Source organism: Phaseolus vulgaris, chromosome 9 (genome assembly GCF_051622355.1).
Source record: "Phaseolus vulgaris cultivar YP4 chromosome 9, ASM5162235v1, whole genome shotgun sequence".
Classification (NCBI taxonomy): Eukaryota; Viridiplantae; Streptophyta; class Magnoliopsida; order Fabales; family Fabaceae; genus Phaseolus; species Phaseolus vulgaris.
In genome coordinates, this window is record NC_143506.1 from 18,096,186 (window position 1) to 18,121,174 (window position 24,989).

General features: G+C 37.6%; 1 protein-coding gene and 1 long non-coding RNA gene across 7 annotated transcripts; both read right to left on the reverse strand.

Annotated features, from left to right (window-relative positions):
• Nucleotides 1–2,300: 2,300 nt before the first annotated feature.
• LOC137821560 (uncharacterized) lies at nucleotides 2,301–4,180 on the reverse strand. Of its 3 annotated transcripts, none has more exons than XR_011082828.2 (4): nucleotides 4,104–4,161; nucleotides 3,879–4,000; nucleotides 2,755–2,833; nucleotides 2,301–2,676 (listed from the first exon to the last, which is right to left on the reverse strand). It is a non-coding gene; the product is annotated as an uncharacterized LOC137821560 (long non-coding RNA). The 3 variants fall into 3 exon arrangements; XR_011082826.2 differs by having other exon boundaries at nucleotides 2,402–2,676; nucleotides 4,078–4,180; XR_011082829.2 differs by lacking the exons at nucleotides 3,879–4,000; nucleotides 4,104–4,161 and adding an exon at nucleotides 2,970–3,349.
• Nucleotides 4,181–14,531: 10,351 nt separating this feature from the next.
• Nucleotides 14,532–24,802, reverse strand: LOC137821559 (ribonuclease H2 subunit B). 4 transcript variants are annotated; one of them, XM_068626202.1, is made up of 11 exons: nucleotides 18,440–18,582; nucleotides 18,241–18,362; nucleotides 17,851–17,910; nucleotides 17,500–17,601; nucleotides 17,075–17,151; nucleotides 16,613–16,736; nucleotides 16,322–16,386; nucleotides 15,850–15,919; nucleotides 15,183–15,258; nucleotides 14,967–15,045; nucleotides 14,532–14,888 (listed from the first exon to the last, which is right to left on the reverse strand). In XM_068626202.1, the coding sequence occupies exons 1-11, from the start codon at nucleotides 18,553–18,555 to the stop codon at nucleotides 14,763–14,765; spliced, it is 1,017 nt and encodes a 338-aa protein (XP_068482303.1). In that variant the 5' UTR covers nucleotides 18,556–18,582; the 3' UTR covers nucleotides 14,532–14,762. The 4 variants fall into 4 exon arrangements, 3 of the variants coding, with proteins under 3 accessions (XP_068482303.1, XP_068482305.1, XP_090151406.1); XM_068626204.2 differs by having other exon boundaries at nucleotides 18,241–18,370; nucleotides 18,440–18,538; XR_011082825.1 differs by lacking the exon at nucleotides 15,183–15,258.
• Nucleotides 24,803–24,989: the final 187 nt, after the last annotated feature.

The window sequence follows — 24,989 nt, forward strand, 5'->3', positions numbered from 1 at the left end:
GATTTTTTTAAATCCATTTAAATCCATATCCACTTTGATAATTAAATTAAATCCATTTTGTTAATTACATTAAATTCATTTTGATATGGACACAAACTAACTTGACTCGAATTAGGGTTAAACCGACTCAACCTGGACATGGACCAACTCAACTCTACAATAGGCCAAACCCATACGGCTCGACATCACCCTAGGCCAGGACGACTCGACATCGATCCGAGACCAGACGACTCCACATCGATCCAAACTCGAACGACTCCACATCGATCCAGGCCCGGACGACTCGACATCGTTTCGGGCCCAAACAACTCAACATCAATCCAGGCTCGGAAGACTTGATATCGATTCGGGCCTAAACAACTTGAACGACTCAACATCAGTCCGTGCCTAAGGCCCGGACGACTCGACAATGGTCCGGGCACGAACGACTCAACATCGATCCGGGCCCGGACGACTCAACATCGGCCCGAGCCCAGACGACTCAACATCGATTCAGGTCCGAACAACTCGACATCAACCCAGGACCAAACGACTCGACATCAATCCGGAACCAAACGACTCAACATCGGTCCAGGCCGGACGACTCGACATCGGCCCAGGACCAGATGACACAACATCGATTTGAGCCCGAACGACTCGACATTGGTTCAGGCCCGAAGGACAAGACATCAACTTAGGCACAAACAACTCAACATTAATTCAGGCCCATACGACTCGACATCAACCCAGGCCCGCTTGACTCGACATCGACCCGAGCCCGGACGACTTGACATCGATTCGGGTCCAAAAAACTCGACATCCGTCCGAGCCTGGACGACTCAACATTGGCTCGAGCCCAGAAGACTCGACATCAATCCGAGTTCAAACAACTCAACATTGGCCTAGGACTATACGACTCGACATTCGTCCAGGCCAGACGACTCGACATTCGTCCAGGCCAGACGACTCAACATCGGCCCAGAACTAGAAGACTCGACATCGATCCGGGCCCGAACGACTCAACATCGATCCAGGCCCAGACAACTCGTCAATGATCCGGGCCCGTACAACTCGACATCGATCTTAGCCTGGACGACTCAATATTGATCCGGGCCTAGACGACTTGACATCGTTCCGGGCCCGAAAAACTCGACATCAGTCTAGGCCTGCTCAACTCGACATCGGTCCAGACCCGAACGACTCAACATCAGCCCGAGCACGAACGAGTCAACATCAACCCCAGCTCGAACGACTTGACATCGACCCCGACACGAACGACTTCACATCAACCTCGACTCTGACGACTCAACATCGACCCGGGCCCGCACGACTTAACATCAAGCCCCGACCCAAACAACTCGACATCGGCCCGGGTTCGCTCGACTCCACATCGATCTGGGCTTGCTCGGCTCAACATAAGCCCAAGCCCACACTACTCAACATCGGCCCCAACCCGCACGACTCGACACCAGCCCCAGCCCGAACAACTCAACATCGACCCAAGCACGAACAACTCGACATCGACCCAGGCCCGCTCAACTCAACATCGACCCGGGCCCACTCGACTTGACATTGAATCGACATTGGCCAGGGCCAAGACGACTCAGCATTGGCCCGGGCCTAGACGACTCCACATCAATCCGATCCTAGACGACTCCACATCAACCTAGGCCTGCTTGGCTCGAACCCGCTCAACTCGACATCAACTCGAGCCCGCTCAACTTGACATCGATTCAAGCCCGATCGACTCAACATTTATTCGAGCCCGCTCGTCTCGACATCTGCCCGAGCTCGCTCGACTCAACATCGACTTGACTTTGGCTCAGGCTTGCTCAACCCGACATCAACCTTAGACTAATCGACTCGACATGGGCCCAAGCCCACTCGGCTCGACATGGGCGCGGGACCTAGACTTCGACCTGCTCAGCTCGACATCTACCATGGCCCGCTCGGCTCGACATTAGGCCTGGCCCATCATCTGGATATTGACTTGGGCCCTCTCGACTCAATATCAAACCCGAAAGACTAAGCTCGACATGGGCTTGGATTGGCTCAACTAGACATTGGCATGGCCCAACTCAGCTCAATATAAACCTCGACCGACTTGGATCGACTCAATATCAGCCACTCAACTCGACTTGGCCCATACCGACTCGATTCGACTTGGGCCCGAACGACTCAGCTCGACGTGGACTATTATATTACTATTTATATTTCTAATTATGATCATTATTTTAAAGATAAATAAACCAAATTTTATATAATTTGGTCTAAAATTCATTTAAACTTCAGATTAAACAAGTCCTACTAAAGTTTATCTACTTTAATTTAAATTACTATTTTCAAATATAATCCGTTCTATTATGGATTATTCAAATCGATCCTTTGAGTTATATTTTTTTTTTACCAACTTTACTACTAGTTAAATTAATAAATAATAATAGAATCTAAAAATAGCACTTTTTCGGACGGTACAAACCAGAGCTGACTCAATGCTTATCCACTACTTGCAAGTTTGGAAAATGATACTGATGATTACCCGTTTCCTCCATAGAATGGGAATGGAATAAGTTAGCTTTTCTTTAGGGAGGCCCTCGTAAACATCTCTCTAATGTTGTGTGATTCTGTCTCCAATTTTACCTTCTTCGCTTGTCTACCTTTCTTTGCAGTTGTACCCTTCTTATCTTGCTGTTGTTCCTGATAATTAGTAGTACACAAATTAATTCAAAACGAATAACAAATCCAGACTCATTCTTTTTTGGTCCCAGCAAATACCTGTAATTCGTTACATAAACCTGTGTTACTTCCTTCAGCATTTACTTATACTTTTCCAGTAACCTCGAGTATATTTAACCTGCAAAACAAAAATCTTCTTAAGGAATATATCTTAAGAATCCTATTTCAACCCCTCAATGGTTTCTCTTCCATGTTATCACCACAAGGAATATACAGGTCAAATCTTTAAAACAAGACATTATAAAAGGCTATACTTAAGATGGTTACACAAAAGCTCCAACCAAGGCTTTTCCTTGAAATACTCTCCTAATATAGAGACTACATCAATCACTGCATCACACAAGAGCGTTAATGCACAGCAAAACAGTGAAAGAAAAAGACCAGGTATGCATGATTTAAAGTATTAAGAAAAGCATCCGATTATTATCAAGGATGGTATTGTTGCTTCAGTTATTTAAATACAAGATTACAATGAAGCATCAACATAGATGTGTATTTAGCTCATGCAACAATCCAGAATGACAGAACTGTATTCTTAATTGGTAATCCCTCAAATAAGAGGGGAGAACAGTAACCATTAGTATGTTTTCAGATAATAAGAATATAGATAGCCTATTAACAAAAAGGACAAGATTTTCAAAAAAAAATTAAGTGTTGGTTAGAAGTACAAGAACATGGCATAGGCAGAGCAGGAACAAAAATATTATTTTTTTAAGTAGAAGTAAAAAATATTTCCAGACAAGAGATAAATGAGAGAAAGAAATGTACCTCACGCAATATAAACATGAATAACAATGCAAAATGCATACTTTACAAGATAATCAAACATCTCTACTTTCAGTTATATAATCTCCAAAAAAACAAGATCCATACAAGTTCTTAAACCACTGAAGTTCTTGAAGCATTTCATTTGCAAACAGATACTGCGTTGCATTTCCTATCAAAGAAGCGAAAATATGTAAAAACTGAAAGAAAACGCACGATCAAGAAGCCTTAATAAAAGTCTAATTCCTTGAGAAAGATTGACTGCAAAATTGAGTGTGATACGATGTTATTAACAGAACTAACAAATTTTAATCAACACATTAAGAAATTGAGATAGCAAAATCAAATAAATAATATTTATATAAACAAGAAACAAATAAATTGAGATGTAAATTTACCAGGTGCGATGAGAACCCGTGGTTCCTGAACCCCATCACACCAATTCATAGGTTTAGCAGAAGAGGATTCAAAAGCCCTAACACCACCAGTCACCGATCGTTCCGTTCGCCGGTAACGGTAACTGCAATTCTAACGGAATAGTGTTAATGTCACAAGTGAATTGCAATGTAGAAAGAACAAGAACACAGTAAAACTTACATATTTAGAGAAAAGAGAGTGTTTACAGGGAAGGTAACGAGGGAGGAGTTAGAGTGGCGTTGAATCGCCAAGTGAAGTTCTCCTGGGAATGTGAAACTCAAACATATTCGCGCCATTAAAATCACCCTTCTGCTTTTTTCCCTTCTCGGACACACGGGCCCTATCTACACCAATCGGACCAGGCCCAATGGGCTTACTGTTGCTTCAACCGAGTCCAACTTTTATTTATATATTTAATAAAGTGATACTTATCATTCTTATTTTTAAATAAGTTTTTTTTAATATATAAAACTGATTTTATTTTATAATTTAAATTTTATATTAAATTTGGCTACTCATATTTTTTTTTCATAAGAGAAATGCGTGAGCTGATAAGTTGGCTAATTTAGAATTTATTCATAGAGAATCATTTTATTGGTATAATAGGCTTCTATCTAGTCTGTTCTTAGAATTTTTTATTAATAGACATAATCTACCTATGTATCGATTTTGTTAACATATGGGTTTTGGTCTAGTCTTCCCATATTTTTGTATTTTCTTTGTTTTTTTAATAATACTTTTTTCATGTTGTTCCTGCTAGGGAGATGATACCTAGAAAACTATTTAAGTCTTTGTCTTCCTCCTTCGGTCGGGCAGGTTGCTGGGTGCTTGACTGGGGTCCTTCTTGTCTTCGTGTTTCTCCTTCAGCTCTCGGTCTCAAGGTGAACACTGAATGGGGTACCTGCGGAAGACACTCTGACGCTCAAGTCAGTAAAGCAGGTGATAGGTACTCAGGTAGGTGTACAGTAATAAATGACATACCTTGCTCATTGGAATGTGTGCTATTTATATTATTTTAATGAACTTACATCATTGGGGCCTGATTAGTGGAGTGGATCACTCTTAGGGTTGCATTACCTAATCCTTAATGATGATTTAGCTTCACTAACCTTGGTTTGAGCGTTAATGCTTATACGTGTCGGTCGGCCAGGTTGACAAAGTCGTGCCAGCGTGTCTCGGTCATCTCGGGCAGGAAGGCCGAGACATGTCATGGTGTCGGTCAGCCATACCGGTACACATGTGATGACAAATGATTGTTGTTACTTTAGGTGTCAACCTAACTAAGATGTCAAGTAGTACAGTGATGCCTAAAATCAGAACGGAATGGAAGAAAAATCCATAACCTGTTATTAGCAAGTTTTGTTGTATCTTGTATTGAAATGACGACCAAACAATCCAAATGTATAAACTTTAACTTGATGATCATGTAAATAAAACGTTTACATATTGTTTATAGTGATCATAATTTCACTGTCACAGTGTAGACAAAAATATAAGATATCGAATTAAATTATATATATATATAATTTATTGGATAAGTTTATTTTAAAGTTAAAATTAATAAAAAAATAACATAGTAAAACAATTTTTTTAAAATACATCATGGGCATAGAAGTTAGACAGATTAATAGACTGACCTAATGTCATGTGCAGAACTAATTATATGCATACAATTTCATATTTCTTATTTTCTTAAATTCAAAATAATTAATATCTATTTAACGTTTTATTTTTCTAAAAACGTTACACCTTTTTTAAGCAACTTTTTCAATAATTCCTCTCTATATAATTAAGTGAATGTAGAAACACTTTCATTAAAAAAAATCACAAAAGTTGTTAAAAGAAATTAAAGATGTTCCTATTTAAATTTATAATAATAGAATATTTCTCTGTTAATTTCATAATCTTAAAAGACCATTATTTTGGAAGAGAATACTTTAAATATATTAAAAAACATATTGATATATAAACAACATATATAAATACTATATAGTGTGTCTTTTGAAATACCTTTAAAATTGACAGTTTTCAATTGAGAATGAGAATGGAACAGTCACACATTTATAGTCTCTTAATTAAATAATTTTCTTATCAAAAAGATAAATCATAATAAAAAAATATGATATTAAATAATATTTACATATAATTATAATATATGTTAGTTTTGTAAATATTGAGAGTTATGTTAAGAATTTGAGTAATGAATAATAAACTAATTGAATTGTTGAGAGAGAAAATATAAAAAAATAGTATAATAAAGTAAGAGTTCTTTAGATGAAATAAAATGACCGAAGAAAAAATAGAAGATAAATTGTTTAGGCTAGTTAATAAAGTTAGGGTTTTTTACGAAAATATTTTTGTTCATATTTAGATATTTAATCTTAGCTTTTTCAGATTATAATTGTGAATAAATCAAATATTTTAATTAAAATTTATCTAATTAAGTTTATTTAACCTTAAACTATAACTATTAATTAGTTTCAAAGTTTTAATACAATAAAGGGTCTCGTGAAAGAATCAATGCACTTGGATTTTATTAGTCAAAGTCTAGTTCACTTATTTTAGATAAAGTTGAAAACAAATCCAAAGAATCTGGAAAATTCGAAACAAAATTTAAGAAAAAAATTGAAGAATAAAATATACAAAAAAACTCACAAAAATAAAATCTACAAATTTTAGAAAAATAATATTGGAAACAATATCTGAAATAGAATTTGAATTTGAAATCTACAAGAAAAAGAAACTTATAAATGGATACAAGTCAAAAGAAGAAAAATCATCACCCGACACTAAGTACAGAAGATGTTTAGGTGGGTCACTTTCCTTTGTTCTTGTGACTTTCCTTAGTTTTTGTTTGTAATCTCTTGTTTTGTCTTTTTATGCAAGACTAAATATTTTTGTGTTGACTATCTTGTAATCTCACATTGAATTCAAAGATTTTGTGTTATTCAAAATTTTTCTTCAATTAATAGATTGTGCTAAAAATTATGGTCCTTTTTAATTCTAATTACTATTGGAATTATTTTTGAATGCTTGTTGATAATTTGATTTCGTTTATTTTGAACAATCTCTTGTTTTCCTAATTCAAAGTAAAAGACTAAAAATCTCACAAGTAAATGCTTGAAAATTTGTGAACATTTATTTCATTAATCACAGTATGTTGAATTTGATTGACGTTTGTTTAGTTAAATTCAATTATCTTTTGAATATTTGATGGATGGTAACTACTAAAGAAATCAATGATGATCAAACTCAATAACCAATATATTTGTTAATTCATTTTATTCTTATTCTTTTTAATTTCTCTTTATAATTAGCATTTTCTACAAGTGATATATGAATCATGTTTAACTAAGATTATAATTGAATTCATTGGAAGATGTTTTGGGTTGACTAACCCTATTTATACTTTAATTTTGTTAACTTATCATACAATAAATGATCTATGTCAAATACCATATAATTCAAGACAGTACATTACATTGTTTACACTCAAACTCTTTTATTTAATTGAAAATGACAACAACGATTAGGTTTACACGATTAAACATTCAAATGATAATCAAACACTTTCACATAAGAAATCATAAACAAATACAAAATAAATAATTTAATTTAATACAATTGAAGTTTATGTTTTGTAAAATACAATGATTAGATATGCACAAAAGAAAAAATATATGATTGAGGTTGTGGTGAAAGAGTAAGTGTATTGAAATCTAAGTAAACTTAGTAGATATATAATTAATTGAATAATTGAAAAAGAAATGGAAAATTGTATAGAAAGAAAGGATAAATATCCTTTTTTTTTTCCATAAAAGTTTATGTAATATGTTTAGAAAAAAAAGTATATATATATATATATATATGTATATAATTTTTTTTTTTATAATTAGTTAATTTGTCAACCATCAAGTCAACACATGATAGTTTACTTTTACTTTTAAAATGAATAGCCTTAACTCAGTATAGGATCAATTATTCCATATTTAAACTAATATCATCATATTTGAACCTTTGACTCCTTTATCATTTAATTAAAAGATTAAAGTCTTGCTAATTTATCAACAACTTTAATAAATGTTTACACTTTGAATCGTCTTATTGAATGTTAAAATTATAAATTCTATATAGATTGGTAATTTACAATTTATAACTTCATCAAATTGATGATTGCTGTATTTTTTCATTCACCTTGGTAAGCTAAGTTTAATGTTTATTTATTTAATTTACTTTTTTATATTATTAATAAAAATAATGTTTTATAAAAAGAAGCTTATATGAGATACCCTGATCCACGTATAACTTACTCGGTTTTCCATTCTTTAATCACTTAACCATGTTACTCGGTTTTACTATTTCTCTTACATTTATTAAAATATTGAATACTTTTAAGATATCAAATATATTTGTGTAGTGATAATGAAGTCTAAGAATATAAACTAACCAATCTTGGTCGGTTTAAGAATATTTGCTTAATTATTTAATTTCTTATAAAATATTAACAAATTTATTAAAAAAGGATACCATATAAAATTATAATATAGGTCCAAGAAATAACGAGATGAAAGAAAATAGATCTTCTTATCTAAAAATTTGTAAGGTCGTATTTATTTTACTGATTCTCATTTTTCTTATATCTGAAAAAGATGGGTCAGAAGAGATAAGGGCTTTAAAAAATGATGAGGATATTAAATCACTGGAGTGATCTATAGGACAAAAATGAATCATGATACTTTACTCATCCAAAAAAACCTACTAATTAGGATTGAAAAAACCAACGGTAAGTATGGAAAAATTTGTGTCGGTCCAACTCGGACTCATCAAACTAAAAAATTATATTACTCAATTTTTTTAATAAATAAAATACTAAAAAATAATTCTAAATTAAAAAAATGTTTTCAAAGTTCAAGTTAAATAATTAAAATTCTCAATTTTAAATATAATAGTTTAATAAAAAATTTAGTATATTTTTTAACAAAACAATATTACTAGTGAATCCAAACAAATGCAATGAATTAAAAATCCATATGGACTCTAATTAATCAAATATATTTGGATTTTTTTTAAATCCATTTTGTTAATTAGATTAAATTCACTTTGTCAATTACATTAAATTCATTTTGATTTGGACACAGACTAACTTGGCTCGAATTGGACCTAAGCCGACTCAACCAGGATACGAACCAACTCGTCTCCACATCAGCCCAGACCCAAACAACCCAAGCCCGAACGACTAGACATCAACGAGGGACCGTTCAACTCGACATTGACACGAGCTCGAACAAATTGACATTGACCCGGGCCCGGACAAATCGACATCAGTCTGGGCCCTAACGACTACATGAACCCGTGCCCGAACAAATCAACATTAACCTCAACAGGGACGACTCAACATCAACTCGGCCCCAAACAACTCGACATCAGCCCGGCCCGAATGACTCGACATAGGCCCCGACCCGGACGACTCAATATCAACCCGGGCACAAACAACTCAACTTCGACCCGAGTCCGAAGGACTCGACATCGGCCCAAGCCTACTCACCTCGACATCAGCTCAGGCACACTCGCCTTGACATCGCCCCGGGGCCGAACAACTCGACATCGGCCTGAGCCCAGATGACTCAACATCATCTCAAGCTCGCTCAACTCGACATCGACTCGTGTTCGGACGACTTGACACTAAACCCGGGCCTTCTCAACCTGACATCGGCTCGGGCCTAAACGACTCGACATCAACCCAAGCCTTAACAAATTAACATTGACCCCGACCCAGACGACTTGACATCGACCCTGTCCTGGATGACTCGACATCGACCCCGGCCCGGACAACTTGATATCAACCCGAGCCCGAAAATCTCAACTTCAGCCCAGGTCCGAACGACTCGACATCAACCAATGCTCAAACGACTACATTAACCCGAGCCCAAAGAAATCAACATCAACCTTGACACAGACGACTCAACATCGAATGGATGACGAGTGTATGACGTAACACAAGTATAGAGCCACTGGAAAGATATGACCTGTGAAGGTTGCGTTCCAAGAACGAGTTGCATGCATGGCACGTGAACAGCTAGAACACTCCCAGAGGCGTGTGACCCTAGAGATCAGGTGCACGAGGAGGCACCCAGGTGGTCACCCGCCAGAGGTTGCACTCCAGTTAGGGACCCCACGCACTAGGTTATCCTAAGAGTAGGATAACAATAGTGATAGGTCCACCCCATCAAAAAAGCCCATTTCGGGTAAAGAGGAAACTCTAGTTTCAATTTATAAACAGAAAGGTAAAAAAACTTGGCAAGGTACGCTATTCATTTTGCATCGCTTAAACACATACATTTACAGTTACACATTCATTTTACCCTAATACTAACTTGAGCGTCAAAGTGCAAACGGTCTCTAGAGCGCCCTTTGTCTGTGTTTTCAGGCATTCACCATGCAAGAAAGACACATGCAATCACAAGGATTATGGATGTGAGAGTGACGTAGACGCACGAAGGCATTTTCGATAACCGGTAGGAACACTATTTTTTACTATTTTTCTTAGATTTATTAAAATATTGAATACTTCTAAGATATAAAATATATTTGTGTAATGATAGTGAAGTCTAAGAATATAAACTAACCAATCTTGGTCGGTTTAAGAATATTTGCTTAATTATTTAATTTCTTATAAAATATTAACAAATTTATTAAAAAAGGATACCATATAAAATTATAATATAGGTCCAAGAAATAACGAGATGAAAGAAAATAGAGCTTCTTATCTAAAAATTTGTAAGGTCGTATCTTAAATTCTAAATTTTTCTTATAAGATATACTATATTAATTTTTAAAAGAATGAGACTACATTTAATAAAAATGTCACAAAGGGTTGCATTCCATAGCTATCTGAAAAAGATGGGTCAGAAGAGATAAGGGCTTTAAAAAATGATGAGGATATCAAATCACTGGGGTGATCTAGTAGGACAAAAATGACTCATGAATCATGATACTTTTCCCCTCAATAAAAAAACTTCTAATTAGGATTGAAAAAACCAACGGTAAGTATGGAAAAATTTGTGTCGGTCCTACCCGGACTCATCAAACTAAAAAATTATATTAGTCAAATTTTTAATAAATAAAATATACTAAAAAATAATTCTAAATTAAAAATATGTTTTCAAAGTTCAAGTTAAATAATTAAAATTCAATTTCAATTTTAAATATAATAGTTTAATAAAAATTTAGTATAGTTTTTAGCAAAACAATATTACAAGGGGGTGATGAATTGAATTTTTATTAAATCCATATCCACTTTAACTAGATCACATATATTTAGATTTTTTAAAATCTATATTGTCAATTACATTAAATTCATTTTGATATGAACACAGATTAACTTGGCTCAAACTGGACCTAAGCCGACTCAACCTGGACACGAACCAACTCGGCTCTACATCGACCCATATCCATACGGCTCGACATCGGCACAGGCCTGGACAACTCGACATCGACCTGGGCCTGGACGACTCGACATCGATACAACACCAAACAGGTTGACAACAGTTCAAACCCGAACAACTCGTCATCAGAGCACCGATGACTCAACATTGGCCCGAGCCCAGAAGATTCAACATTGATCCAAGCCCGAACAACTTGACATTAGCGCGAGCCCAGACGACTCGAAATCAATTCGGGCCCATACGACTCGACATCGATCCGGGCCTGGACGACTCAACATTGGCTCAAACCCAAACGACTTGACATCAATTCGGGCCTGTACAACTCGACATCCTCCTGAGAGCATTCAACTCGACATCGGCTCAAGCCCGGACAACTCAACATCAACCTAAGCCCACTCGGCTTGACATCAGCCCTGGCCCAGACAACTCAACATCGGCCCTTGCTCGGACAACTGGAAATCGACACCAGCCCGAATGACTTAACATCGACCCCGACTCAAAGGACTCAACATCAGACTCGATACGGACAACTAGACATTAGCCCAGGCTCGCACGACTCAACATCAACCCCAACCTGGACGACTCATCATCAACCTGATCCACTAGGCTCGACATAAACTCAGACGACTCGACAATAGCTTGGGCCCGCTCGGATCAACATTGATCCAGGCCCGGACGACTCGACATTGGCCCAAGCTCAGAAGACTCAACACCAGTTCAGGCCCAGAAGAGTAAACATTGGCCCAGGCCCAGACGACTCTACATCGATTCGGGCCCGTACGACTCGACATCGGCCCAAGCCTAGACAACTGAACATCAACCCAAGTCCACTCGACTTGACATCGGCCCGGCCATGTTCAACTCGACATCAGTCAGGGCTCAAACAACTCGACATCAACCCGGGCCTTTACGACTCGACATTGGCCCAGGCTCGGACAATTGGAAATCGGTCTCGACCCAAATGACTTGACATCAACCCTGACTTGGAGGACTCAACATTGGCTCCGACCCGGACGATTAGACATTAGCACAGGCCCGAACAACTCAACATCGACCCGGGTCCGAACGACTTAACATCGTCCGAGCCTGGACAACTCAACAACAGCCTGGCCCACTTGACATCGATTCGAGCCAACTCATCACGACATCAACCCGGACTTTGACGACTTTGCATCAACACAAGCCCAGAAGACTTGACATCGACTGAAACCCGCTCGACTCAACATCGGCTCGGGACCGAACGACTCAACAACAGTCCAGGCTCGAACAATTCGACATCGGCCCGTACGACTCGACATCATCCTGGGACTATTCGACTCAATATCGGCCCAGGCCTAGAGGACTCAACAAAGACCTGGGCCCATTCAGCTTGACATCGAACCGACCATGTTCAACTCGACATCAACCCGGGCCAAAACGACTTAACATTAGCCTCAATTCGGATGATTGGAAATCGACCCCGACTCGGAGGACTCATCATCAACCCCAGCCCGGACAACTAGACATTAGCCCAGGATCAAACGACTTGACATTCACCGGGTACGAATGACTTCACATCAACCCAGGCTCGCTCAACTCGACATCGGACCAGGCCCGCACAACTCAACATCAACCTGGCCTACTCGGCTCGACATCGATTCGAGCCCGCACGACTCGACATCGGCCCGATCATAGACGACTCCACATCGACCCGAGCCAAGAAGACTCGACATCAGCCTGGGCCCACTCGTCCCAACATCGGCCTGAACTCGCTTGGCTCAACATCAGCCCGGGCCCAAACGACTCCACATCGAACTGGACCCAAACGACAACATCCATCTAGAACCAGACGACTCAAAATCGATTCGGGCCCGAATGACTCAAAATCAGACTTGGCCCGAATGACTTTACATTGACCACAACTCGGAGGACTCAACATCAACCCGGGTCCGAATGACTTGACATACTCGACTCGACATCGGCTCAGGCCCGCACATTAGAACATCAAGCCCGTCTTGGACGACTCGATATCAGCCTGACCCACTCGACTCGACATCAGCCCGATCCTGGATGACTCTGCATCGACCCGAGCCCAAAAGACTTAACATCTGCCTGGGCTTGCTTGGCCCGACATCGACCTGAACCTGATCAGCTCAACATCGACCTGAGCCCACACGACTTGACATCAGTTCGAGCCCGTATGACTTGGCATCATCCCGGGACCATTAAGCTCAACATAGACGACTCAACATCAACTCAGGCCCACTCGGCTTGACATCGACCCAGGCCTGAACTACTTGACATCGACCCAAGCCTGAATGACTTGACACCAACCCGGGCTGGCTTGACTCGACATTGGCGCGAGCCCGCACTACTCAACATCAGCCTAGCCCACTAAGCTTGGCACCAATTCAAGCCCGCTCAACTCGACATCGACCCAGGCCAGGACGACTCCTTCACGACCCGATCCCAAACGACTCGACATCAGCCTGGGCCTGCTTGGCCCGACATCAACCTGAACTCGCTAAGCTTGACACCAGTTCGAGCCCACTCGACTCAACATTTGTTTGAACCCACTCGACTCAACATCAACTTGACTTTGGCCTGGGCCAGCTCGACTCAACATCGACCTTAGACTACTCGACTCGACATGCGCTCAAGCCCGCTCAGCTTGACAAGGGCTCGAGCCCGCTCGGCTCGACATTCACCCAAGCCCGCTCAACTTATTATCGACCTTCGCCCACTCAGCTCGACATTAGGCATAGCCTAGTCATTTGGATATCGCCCATGGCCAGCTCAAGTCAATATCAAACCCGAATGACATCGACTTGACTTTGGCGCGAGCATGCTCAACTCGACATGGACCTTGGAATACTCAGCTCGACATGGGCCTAGACCGGCTCAACCGGACATTGGCATGGGCCAACTCAGCTCAATATCGGCCTCGACCAACTTGGGTTGACTCAATATTAGCCACTCAACTCGACTTGGCCCAGGATTGACTCAACTTAAAATTGGCCCATACCGACTCGATTCGACTCGGACCCGGACGACTCAGCTCGACGTGGACTATTACTATTTATTTTTCTAATTATGATCATTATTTTAAAGATAAATAAACCAAATTTTATATAATTTGGTCTAAAATTCATTTAAACTTCAGACTAAACAGGTCCTACTAAAGTTTATCTACTTTAATTTAAATGACTATTTTAAAATATAATCCGTTCTATTATGGATTATTCAAATCGATCCTTTGAGTTAGATTTTTTTTTAACAATTTTACTACTAGTTAAATTAATAAATAATAATAGAATCTAAAAATAGCACTTTTTCGGACGGTACAAACCAGAGCTGACTCAATGCTTATCCACTACTTGCAAGTTTGGAAAATGATACTGATGATTACCCGTTTCCTCCATAGAATGGGAATGGAATAAGTTAGCTTTTCTTTCGAGAGGCCCTCGTAAACATCTCTCTAATGTTGTGTGATTCTGTCTCCAATTTTACTTTCTTCGCTTGTCTACCTTTCTTTGCAATTGTACCCTTCTTATCTTGCTGTTGTTCCTGATAATTAGTAGTACACAAATTAATTCAAAACGAATAACAAATCCAGACTCATTCTTTTTCCGTCCCAACAAATACCTGTAATTCGTTACATAAACCTGAGTTACTTCCTTCAACATTTACTTCTACTTTTCCAATAACCTCGAGTATATTTAACCTGCAAAACAAAAATCTTCTTAAGGAATATATCTTAAGAATCCTATTTCAACCCCCTCAATGGTTTCTCTTCCAAGTTATCACCACAAGGAATATACAGGTAAAATCTTTAAAACAAGACATTATAAAAGGCTATACTTAAGATGGTTACACAAAAGCTCCAACCAAGGCTTTTCCTTGAAATACTCTCCTAATATAGAGACTGCATCAATCACTGCATCACACAAGAGCGTTAATATCAAGGATGGTATTGTTGCTTCAGTTATTTAAATAAAAGATTACAATGAAGCATCAACATAGATGTGTATTTTGCTCATGCAACAATCCAGAATGACAGAACTGTATTCTTAATTGGTAATCCCTCAAATAAGAGGGGAGAACAGTAACCATTAGTATGTTTTCAGATAATAAGAATATAGATAGCCTATTAACAAAAAGGATAAATTCAACTATCCTATTTCTATCTCCCAGGTTTAACCAACAACACAACATGCAATTATTCGTTTCAATGCATTATAGATTATAGTATATCTTTCCTCAAATATTTTAGCCTTTACATAAAATAAAAAATGTTAGTTTCTACAAGTTGTCATTGTATCCCTCATCACTGTCGCCCATGTGTACAGACACAATACAATCAGAGCCGTGATAAATCTCCAAAGTATTGCCATATTAAAATGCCTCCATTTTCCATATAAAATGCATTTATATCTTTTTTTTCCGAAAGATAAACATTTTACGAAGTATTTAACCTCAGCAGAATAAAATTATCCAACAGAACACAAAATGATAATAAACACTTTACATGTGTCTTTCTCTGATTGAACAGCATAGTTTTTGTCCAAATTGGGTAGTGTCTGTTTTAGCTGACAAACCTAAAATAAGACAAACCAAATTAACAAACTTCTGATACAGGTAAAAGGTTTTCTAGCATTTAAATCAAAGATGGTCAAACATCAGCCAAAGAAAAGTAGATGTTTGAAAGCAAACTATAAGCAATTTAACTATTTCCTATATTGCTTAATAGGTGGATACATGTATCAGCAATCAAATATGAAATCGACAAGACATGTTTCAGTGTTGGTTACATTTTCGCAAAAACACATCATGAAGTTCGGGCATTCATAACCAAATATCATACCTCCATAATAGTTAATGGAGGATTGGTTTTGCTGCGCAAATACCATATCAAGCCTATACTAGTTTTTTTTCCCTGAAAGAGGGAGAAGATTTAACATCATATAAACCAAATGACAGTTAAAGAAATATAGACAAACCTTATAGCACATCCAACGTAGAACTTTTGAGTCATCAAGTCTGAAGAATTTTGAGGATCCAACTTCTGCATAAGCATGACGTTACAAGACCATGAGAATTAAAAACAAGAAAATGATTAACAATGAGTTCACCACACTTTTCTATCATCAACATTATAAAAAACATAAAGTCAACAACAAACTTCTCAATTTCTTTCCAAGATGCTGCCCAATAATGACTTAGATCATAAGAAAACATGGCAAACTTTCAAACTGAAGTTGTAAATAGAAAGAGTACAAGAATATAGTCACCTTTGACTTCAGAAACAACTTGCATACAGTTCTCCACAACAGACATTAACTGCATATATCCTGGATAGCCATCAATAAATAATATCTCATCTAATTGCCTGAACCTCCCAAGATCATCCCCTTTCTGCTTGCATTTCAAAGAAACCAGTGACGTTCAGAGATGTAGTTTTTCAGGGTCAAAATACAATGTAGACCTAATTAATCCATTCACAAAACTAAATGGTAGGAGTTCTGCGGACCACACAAACGAGGGATTTCATGGACTTTGTGTGTAGAGGTTTCTCTGAGGATATAAACCTATAGTTATTAGATTGGGTGGGTTCTATACTTAAGGTGTCATGTGAGAAATTAAAACTTTTGTTCTGTTTAATAGTTGGCCAAGGATACATAAATGGAAAAGACTTCAGAAATAAGAAATTTCTTCCAATTGCCATGGTTCAAAAGAAATATAAAACTTATTACCTTCATTCTAGCTTCCTCAAATATAGGCAACATGATGAAAACAGGATCAATTGGTGTGGATAAATACAACCGACCATCTGTTGGGAAACAAAAACAATAACGATGAAAAATTCTGCTTAAAAGTGCTGCTTAGTTTCTCCATGAATGAAAGACCTAGAGAGTAGAGACTACTGACATGACAAGAGCAAACACAATGCTTTCAATCTGACAAAAGAACAAGAGATTTTCAAAAAAAAATTAAGTGTTGGTAAGAAGTACAAGAACATGGCATAGGCAGAGCAGGAACGGAAGTATTATTTTTTTAAGTATAAGTAAAAAAGATTTCCAGACAAGAGATAAATGAGAGAAAGAAATGTACCTCACGCAATATAAACATGAATAACAATGCAAAATGCATACTTTACAAGATAATCAAACATCTCTACCTTCAGTTATATAATCTCCCAAAAACCAAGATCCATACAAGTTCTTAAACCACTGAAGTTCTTGAAGCATTCCATTTGCAAACAGATACTGTGTTGCATTTCCTGTCAAAGAAGCGGAAATATGTAAAAACTGAAAGAAAACGCAAGATCAAGAAGCCTGAATAAAAGGCTAATTCCTTGAGAAAGATTGATAGCAAAATTGAGTGTGATACGATGTTATTAACTGAATAAACAAATTTTAATCAACACATTAAGAAATTGAGATAGAAAAATCAAATAAATAATATTTATATAAACAAGCAACAAAACACTATGAGAAGTACATAAAATAATGGACATCCTTCAAATTACCAGACTTGGGATGGCGGAGCGATATCATCTGTCCCAGACCATTTCCACAGGTTCCAGGATCTGCACTTGAGTAATAAATAATTAAATAAAATGCATTAACAACTGATTGTAAAGTAATGCAAAAAAAAAATATTAAGAAAATAAAAATATCTTCAACGGCACATAACAATGAGAAATTGGTCGCAAAATAAGAATATAAATCGAAATAAATGATCGGAAGCTAAATATTACCAGTCATCGGAAACCAAAAAACAGAAGCATTTTTCTATTAAAATTAATTTTGGTATTGTTTTTCTGTTCGTATATTTTGTCTATTAGAAGTGACTATAACTTTATAGATGGAAATAAAGAAGAACAGAAATATCAAGAACAGATGAGATGTAAATTTACCAGGTGCGATGAGAACCCGTGGTTCCTGAACCCCATCACACCAACTCATTGGTTTAGCAGAAGAGGATTCAAAAGCCCTAACACCACCAGTCACCGATCGTTCCCTTCGCCGGTAACGGTAACTGCAATTCTAACGGAATAATGTTAATGTCACAAGTGAATTGCAATGTAGAAAGAACAAGAACACAGTAAAACTTACATATTTAGAGTAAAGAGAGCTTTAACAGGGAAGGTAACGAGGGAGGAGTTAGAGTGGCGCTGAATCGCCAAATGAAGTGCTCCTGGGAATCTGAAGCTCAAACATATTCGCGCCATTAAAATCACCCTTCTGCTTTTTTCCCTTCTCGGACACGGGCCCTATCTACACCAATCGGACCAGGCCCAATGGGCTTAGTGTTGCTTCAACCGAGTCCAATTTTTATTTATATATTTAATAAAGTGATACTTATCATTCTTATTTTTAAATAAGTTTTTTTTTAATATATAAAACTGATTTTATTTTATAATTTATATTTTATATTAAATTTGGCTACTCATACTTTTTTTTCGTAAGAAAAATGTGTGTGCTGATAACTTAGCTAATTTAGGATTTATTTATAGAGAATCATTTTATTGGTATAATTTATTTTCATCAAATCTGTTCTTAAAATTCTTTATATTCTTTATTAATAGGTATAATCTACATATCTATCGTTTTTGTTAACATATTGGTTTTGGTCTAGTCTCTCCATATTTTTGTATTTTTTTTTTAATAATACTTTTTTTTATGTGATGACAAATTCATAGTAAGCATTTTATATAAAAAATAATAATAATGTGCTTAAGAATGTCTATTATGATTGAAGATTATGTTTTCTGATCACAAGTCCAACACAGCGGAATGGAAGAGAGATCCATAATCTGTTATTAGCAAGTTTTGTCGTATCTTGTATTGAAATCACGACCCATCTAAATAAAACGTTTACATCATTGTTTCTAGTGATGATTAATTTCAGTGTCACAATGAAGTCAAAAATATAACACATCGAATTAAATTATATATATATACATATATAATTTATTGGATAAGTTTATTTTTAAGTTAAAATTAATAAAAAAAAACATATGAACAAGAACCAATATATTTTTTAATTCATTTTATTCTTATTTCTTTTAATTTCTCTTTATAATTAACATTTTCCGCAAGTAATATATGAATCATGTTTAAATAAGATTATAACTGAATTCTTTGGGAGATGTTTTGCGTTTACTAACCCTATTTATACTTTAATTTTATTAACTTATCATGCAATAGATGATCTATGTCAAGTACCATACAATCGAAGACACTACATTACATTACATTATCTACTCTCAAACTCTTTTATTTAATTAAAAATAACAACAACAAGTTTACACGATTAAACATTGAAATGATAATCAAACATTTTCACATGACAAATCATAAACAACAAATATAAAATTTTTAAAAAATATAAATGATCAAATGTGAGTCCTATCAATAGTTTAATTTAATATAATTGAAGTTTATATTTTCTAAAATACAATACAATGATTAAATATGAAAAAAAAATATGATTGAGATTGTGATGAGAGAGTAAGTGTATTGAAATCTAAGTAAACTTAGTCGATATATAATTAATTGAATAATTGAAAAAAATGGAAAATTGTTTAGAAAAAAAAGGATAAAATGAAAAACAATAAAGATAACATTAAAAATAAGCTTTTTAAGTTAGAAACAAACTAAATGATTTAAAACAAAACGGGTATAAGAACAAGGATTAAATATACATCCTCATCCATATTTACTATATATTTAAAAAATTTGACATTACTCATATCTTGTTAAAGCGGTTTTTTTTTAGAATCAAGACAAATTTATAACCACAAAAACAAGTTTTTTTTTTTTTTAATTTCTACTTTCAACTAAGAGTTCGGTTGAAAAAAAAAATCATGAAATATCCCTTTTTTTTCATTAAGATTTATGTAATATGTTTAGAAAAAAAAGGTATATATATATATATATAATTTTGATAATTATTTAATTTGTTATTAGAATGTTTCCATCACGTCAACACATGATAATTTACTTTTACTTGTGAAATGGATAGCCTTAACTCCGTATAGGATCAATTATTCCATATTTAAAGTAATATCATCATATTTGAACCTTTGACTCCTTTATCATTTGCTTAAAAGATTCAAGTCTTGCTAATTTATCAACAACTTTAATAAATGTTTACACTTTGAATCGTCTTGTTGAATGTTAAAATTATAAATTCCATATAGATTGATAATTTACAATTAATAACTTCATCAATTTGATGATTGCTGTATCTTTCTTTATTCACCTTGGTAAGTTAAGTTTAATGTTTATTTATTGAATTTACTTTTTATATTATTAATAAAAATAATGTTATATAAAAAGAAGTTATATGAGATACCCTGATCCACGTATAACTTACTCGGTTTTCCATTCTTTAATCACTTAACCAAACCATGTTACTAGTTTTTACTATTTTTCTTACATTTATTAAAATATTGAATACTTCTAAGATATCAAATATATTTTTGTAGTGAAAGTGAAGTTCAAGAATAAAAACTAACCAATCTTGGTCGGTTTAAGAATATTTGCTTATTATTTTTTATAAAATATTAACAAATTTATTTATAGGTCCAAGAAATAACGAGATGAAAGAAAATAGAGCTTCTTATCTAAAAATTTGTAAGGCCGTATCTTAAATTCTAACCTTTATTTTACTGATTCTCATCTTTCTTTCATAAAAAACTGTGTCGGTAGGAAATGACACATGAATCATGATACTTTTCTCCTCCATAAAAAAAAACATCTAATTATGATTGAAAAAACCAACGGTAAAGTATGGAAAAATTTGTGTCGGTCCAACCAAGACTCATCAAACTAAAAAATTATTTTAGTCATTTTTTAATAAATAAAATATACTAAAACATAATTATAAATTAATTTGGTCTAAAATTCATTTAAACTTCAGATTAAACAGGTCCTACTAAAATTTATCTACTTTAATTTAAATTACTATTTTCAAATATAATCCGTTCTATTATGGATTATTCAAATCGATCCTTTGAGTTAGATTTTTTTTTACCAATTTTACTACTAGTTAAATTAATAAATAATAATAGAATCTAAAAATAGCACTTTTTCGGACGGTACAAACCAGAGCTCACTCAAGGCTTATCCACTACTTGCAAGTTTGGAAAATGATACTGATGATTACCCGTTTCCTCCATAGAATGGGAATGGAATTAGTTAGCTTTTCTTTCGAGAGGCCCTCGTAAACATCTCTCTAATGTTGTGTGATTCTGTCTCCAATTTTACCTTCTTCCTTGTCTACCTTTCTTTGCAGTTGTACTCTTCTTATCTTCACTTCGTTGTTCCTGATAATTAGTAGTGCACAAATTAATTCAAAACGAATAACAAATTCAGTGAATCCTGTGCCATGTCGAGCTGAGTGGCTGATATTGAGTCAACCCGAGTTGGTCGGGGTCGATATCGAGTGAAGTTGGTCCAGGCCAATGTCTACTCTTGCCGGTTCATGCTCAAGCGTTGGCCAATGTCAAGCCGAAGGGAACTAGGCCGATGTCGAGTCGTCCGGAACAAGATCGATTTAAGGCGAGCAGGCCAAGGCCAATATTGAGCCGAGCGGACCTGGGCCAATGCCGAGTCATACGGGCTCGATTTGATGCAGAGTCGTTCGGGCCCGAGTTGATGTCTAGTCGTATGGGCCTGGGCCGATGTCGAGTCATACGAGTTTGGGCTGATGTCAAGTTATATAGTCCTGGACCAACATCGAGTCGTACGGGCTCGAGTTGATGTCAAGCTAAGCAGGCTCGGACCGATGTCGAGTCGTCCGGACCTGGGTCAATGTAAATTCGATGGGGCCCGGGCCAATGTCAAGTCATTCGGGCTCGGACTGATGTCGAGTTATTCGGGCTCGGGTCGATGTAAAGTCATTCAGGCCCGTGCCGATACCGAGTCGTACGGGCTCGGGTCGATGCAGAGTTGTTCGAGCCTGAGTCGATGTCTAGTTGTATGGGCCCAGGTCGATGCCAAGTCATATGGGCTAGGGTCGATGTCGAGTCGTACAGGCCTGGGCCGATGTTGAGTCATACAGGTCCGGGTGGATGTCGAGTCGTACAGGTCTGGGCCAATGTTGAGTCGTACGGGCTCGGGCCGATGTCAAGATGAGCGGGCATGGACCGATGTCTAGTCGTTCGGGCTCAGGCTGATGTCGAGTCGTACGGGCTAGAGGCAATGCAGAGTCGTTCGAGCCCAAGTCAATGTCTAGTCATATGGGTCAGGGCCGATGGAGAGATGTCGAGCCATACGGGCCCAAGCCAATGTTGAGTTGTACGAGCTTGGGCCGATGTCGAGTCGTACAAGCCTGGGCATATATGGACTTGTATGGGCTCAGGCTAATGTCAAGCTGAGTAGGCCCGAACCGATGTCAAGTCATTCAAGCCCAGGCCGATGTCGAGTCGTCCAGGCTAAGGCTGATTTTGAGCTGAGTGGGCCAAGGTCAATATTGAGCCGACCAATGTTGAGTCGTTCGGGCCCGAGTCGATGCCAAGCCGTACGAGCTCAGGTCAATGCAGAGTCGTTCGCCTTGGGTCGGTGTCAAGTTGTATGGGCCCGGGTCGATGATAAGTCATATGGGCCAGGGCCGATGTCGAGTTGTACAGGACTGGGCCGATGTCGAGTCGTCCGGATTCGGGTCGATGTCGAGTCGTCCGGGCCAAGGCCGATTTCGAGTTGAGCAGGCCCAGGCCAATATTGAGCCGAGCAGGCCCGGGCCGATGTCAAGTTGAGCAGGCCAAAGTCGATTTAGAGTTGAGCGGGTCTGGGCCAATGTCAAGTGGTTCGGGCTCAGGTCGATGCAAAGTCGTATGGGTCGAGTCGATGCAGACGAGCCGATGCCGAGTCATACGGGACCAAGCCGATGTTAAGCTAAGCAGACACGGACCGATGTCGAGTTGTCCGAGCCCAGGCCGATGTCTAGTCGTCCGGGCTAAGGCCGATTTTGAGTTTAGTGGGCCCGGGTCAATATTGAGTCGAGCAGGCCCGGGCTGATGTCGAGTCGAGGAGGCCAGGGTCGATGTCAAGCCGAGGGGGTCTGGGCCGATGTCAATCCTAGGGGGCCTGGTCCAATGTTGATCCGAGGGGGCCTAGGCCGATGTCAATCCGAGGGGGCCCAGACCGATCTCGAGGCGTTTAGGCCGAGGTCGAGTCGTTCGGGCCCGGGACGATGTCGAGTGGTTCGAGCTCGGGCTGATGTCGAGTCATTCGTGCTCGAGACGATGTCGAGTCGTTCGGGCCCGGGCCGATGCCGAGTCGTACGGGCTCTGGCAAATGCAGAGTCGTTCAGGCCCAGGTTGATTTCTAATCGTATGGGTCGAGGTCGATGTCCAGTCTTAAGAGCCCGGGTCGATGTCTAGTCGTATGGGCCTAGGCCGATGTAGAGTTGTACGGGCCCGGGCCGATGTTGAGTCGTACGGGCCCGGGACGATGTTGAGTTGTACGGGCCCGGGCCAATGTCGAGTTGTATGAGCCTAGGCCAATGTCGATGTAGAGTCGTCTGAGAGTTGTACGGACACGGGTTGATGCCGATTTATACAGGCCCGAGCCGATGTCTAGTCGTCCAGGCATGGGTCGATGTTGAGTAATCTGGGTTCGGGCCAATTTTGGGTCGTATGGTCCCGGGCCGATGTCAAGTCGTCTGGGCTCAGGATGTCGAGTGATCCAGGCTTAGGATGTTGAGAGGTCTGAGCCCGAGTTGATGTTGAGCCAAGTTGGTCCGCATCCAAGTTGAGTCATATCAAAAATGGATTTAACGTATTTGACAAAGTGAATTTAATCTAATTAACAAAGTGGATTTAATCTAGATTTAACCCACTTTAAATGAATTTTAAAAAATTCCAAATAAATTTGATCTATTTAAAATGGATATGAATTTTAAATCCAATCCATTTATTTGAATTTAGATTTAGATTGGATTTTGAAAAATTTAATCCATTACCACCTAACGATTACAATGAAGCATCAACATAGATGTGTATTTTGTTGATACAATGAAGCATCAACATAGACGTGTATTTTGCTGATACAATGAAGCATCAACATAGATGTGTATTTTGCTGATGCAACAATGCAGAATGATAGAACTGTATTCTTAATTGGTAATCCCTCAAACAAGACCTACATAGTAGAGACTACTGACATGACAAGAGGAAACACAATGCTTTCAATCTGACAAAGAACAAGAGATTTTCAAAAAGAAATTAAGTGTTGGTTAGAAGTACAAGAACATGGCATAGGCAGAGCAGGAACAAAAATATTATTTTTTTAAGTAGAAGTAAAAAAGATTTCCAGACAAGAGATAAATGAGAGAAAGAAAGGTACCTCACGCAATATAAACATGAATAACAATGCAAAAAGCATACTTTACAAGAAAATCAAACATCTCTACCTTCAGTTATATAATCTCCCAAGAACCAAGATCCATACAAGTTCTTAAATCACTGAAGTTCTTGAAGCATTCCATTTGCAAACAGATACTGTGTTGCATTTCCTATCAAAGAAGCGAAAATATGTAAAAACTGAAAGAAAACGCACGATCAAGAAGCCTTAATAAAAGTCTAATTCCTTGAGAAAGATTGATAGCAAGATTGAGTGTGATATGATGTTATTAACCGAACTAACAAATTTTAAT